The 1,745-nt window shown below is 36.3% G+C and overlaps 1 protein-coding gene across 1 annotated transcript; it reads left to right on the plus strand.

Annotated features, from left to right (window-relative positions):
• LOC120146074 (DUF21 domain-containing protein At2g14520-like) lies at positions 1–1,388 on the plus strand. Its single transcript, XM_039159738.1, has 6 exons — positions 1–25; positions 78–187; positions 491–604; positions 710–796; positions 1,043–1,182; positions 1,283–1,388. The coding sequence occupies exons 1-6, from the start codon at positions 1–3 to the stop codon at positions 1,386–1,388; spliced, it is 582 nt and encodes a 193-aa protein (XP_039015669.1).
• The last annotated feature ends 357 nt before the right edge of the window (positions 1,389–1,745 follow it).

The following is a 1,745-nucleotide window of genomic DNA, read 5'->3' on the forward strand; positions in this document are numbered from 1 at the left end:
ATGGCAGGGGCAGTGAGAGCACCGGGTGCCTTTTCCATAACTCCACATAAAGTTTCAGTGTGCATTTTGGTTCATAGTTATGCTTCTCCTTTTCAAATCTCCGTCTCTTTCCCTTTCTCCTCCATTTCTCAGCACAGCTTGGGGTGCTATCATGATTTCAGTGACCTTGATTCTTTTGTTCGGTGAGGTGAGTATCCACCTTGGCTTATTTTATTTGAAGCGTTTTTAACTCGGTAGAGCTAGAAATCCTTGTTAAACACTGATTAGTTGTGATATGAAAATTTTGATATGTTACTCGGATATTATTTGTTAAACTTTTGGCTGAGCAGCTTTTTCCCAGAAGGTTGCAACCGTTGGTTTATAAAATTATTTTCCGACCATTATGGCTTTAGACTTGCTCTTAGAAAGTGAAATTACTTATAGCTGCTAAAAAAGGAATCAAGTTCTTTGAATGCCCTAAATCCTAATTGCAATTTAACTGTTTGTGCAGATAATACCACAATCTGTTTATTCTCGATATGGTTTGGCAATTGGTGTAAAGGTTGCTCCATTCGTTCGAGTTCTTGTTTGGATATGTTTTCCTGTTGCCTACCCAATAAGCAAGGTGATGAACGTTGCTAGTAATGCTTTTATGACAGTGAGAAAGACAACCAAGCATGTAATTCCTGCAGATTGCTCTTGTGGCTGACCTTCTATGTTTTTTTTTCAGCTGTTAGACTTTCTGTTGGGTCATGGACATATAGCACTTTTTCGAAGAGCCGAGTTGAAAACCCTAGTAGATTTGCATGGAAACGAGGTTTGCATCCAAGCTTTTCCCTATAGTTGTTTAATTTGCTTGTTTCTATAACTAGTTATTATTTTGGTTGATTTTGTTTATCAAATCAATATTTGTTTTTGACCATTAATTAATCACTGTTGTACTTTCTAACTTCTCTCATTTTGAATTGTAAAATTCTTGATGTGTCTTTTCCTTTGAAGTGCAATGCTTCTTTCATTCATCATAACTTTTAGATTTACGATCCTTTTGTTGGACCTTTATTAGGCTGGAAAAGGTGGAGAGCTGACCCATGATGAGACAACAATTATAGCTGGAGCACTTGAGCTCACTGAGAAAAAAGCTAAAGATGCCATGACTCCCATATCTGAAACATTTGCAATTGATATTAATGCCAAGCTTGACAGGTATGGTTTTCTGTAAATTACCAAGAAAGATGGCATTTGAATATCTACTTCAACTTTCATTTGATTTTATAAACTACCATTACATGCTTGTTATGGGCAGGGAATTGATGAGTTTAATTTTGGAGAAAGGGCATAGCAGAGTTCCAGTTTATTATGAGCACCCTAAAAACATTATTGGACTTATTCTGGTAATCATTTTTCTATGACTAAAATTGATGAGTGTTTGCGTATTGCAGTCATGTGATGACATGTTGGAGTTGAAATTAGATCAGCTCGTTATCTAATTGAGAGAGATTGGTGGTTTAATGGATGATTGGTTAACTGATCATGTAACTAGTCGATTATCATCTTTATCATCGCCTGATGATCTGTTCAATTTCTTTAATGAGTTGCGAGGTTAGCTTTTATTTATTTGTTTGTTGTTTTACTCACTTTAGCATCTTCATTTCCCTGTCATTATTGTTTTTTTGGTAGAAACACTTGGAGGGGTTGATTCAGGAGTTATGGACGATGATCAGGTTATTTTGGACCCAAAAAGTAACCTGGGGATGTTTCTTCGCCGT

The sequence above is a fragment of the Hibiscus syriacus genome, unplaced genomic scaffold, assembly GCF_006381635.1.
Source record: "Hibiscus syriacus cultivar Baekdansim isolate YM2019G1 unplaced genomic scaffold, ASM638163v2 tig00110895_pilon, whole genome shotgun sequence".
In the NCBI taxonomy this organism is placed as follows: domain Eukaryota; kingdom Viridiplantae; phylum Streptophyta; class Magnoliopsida; order Malvales; family Malvaceae; genus Hibiscus; species Hibiscus syriacus.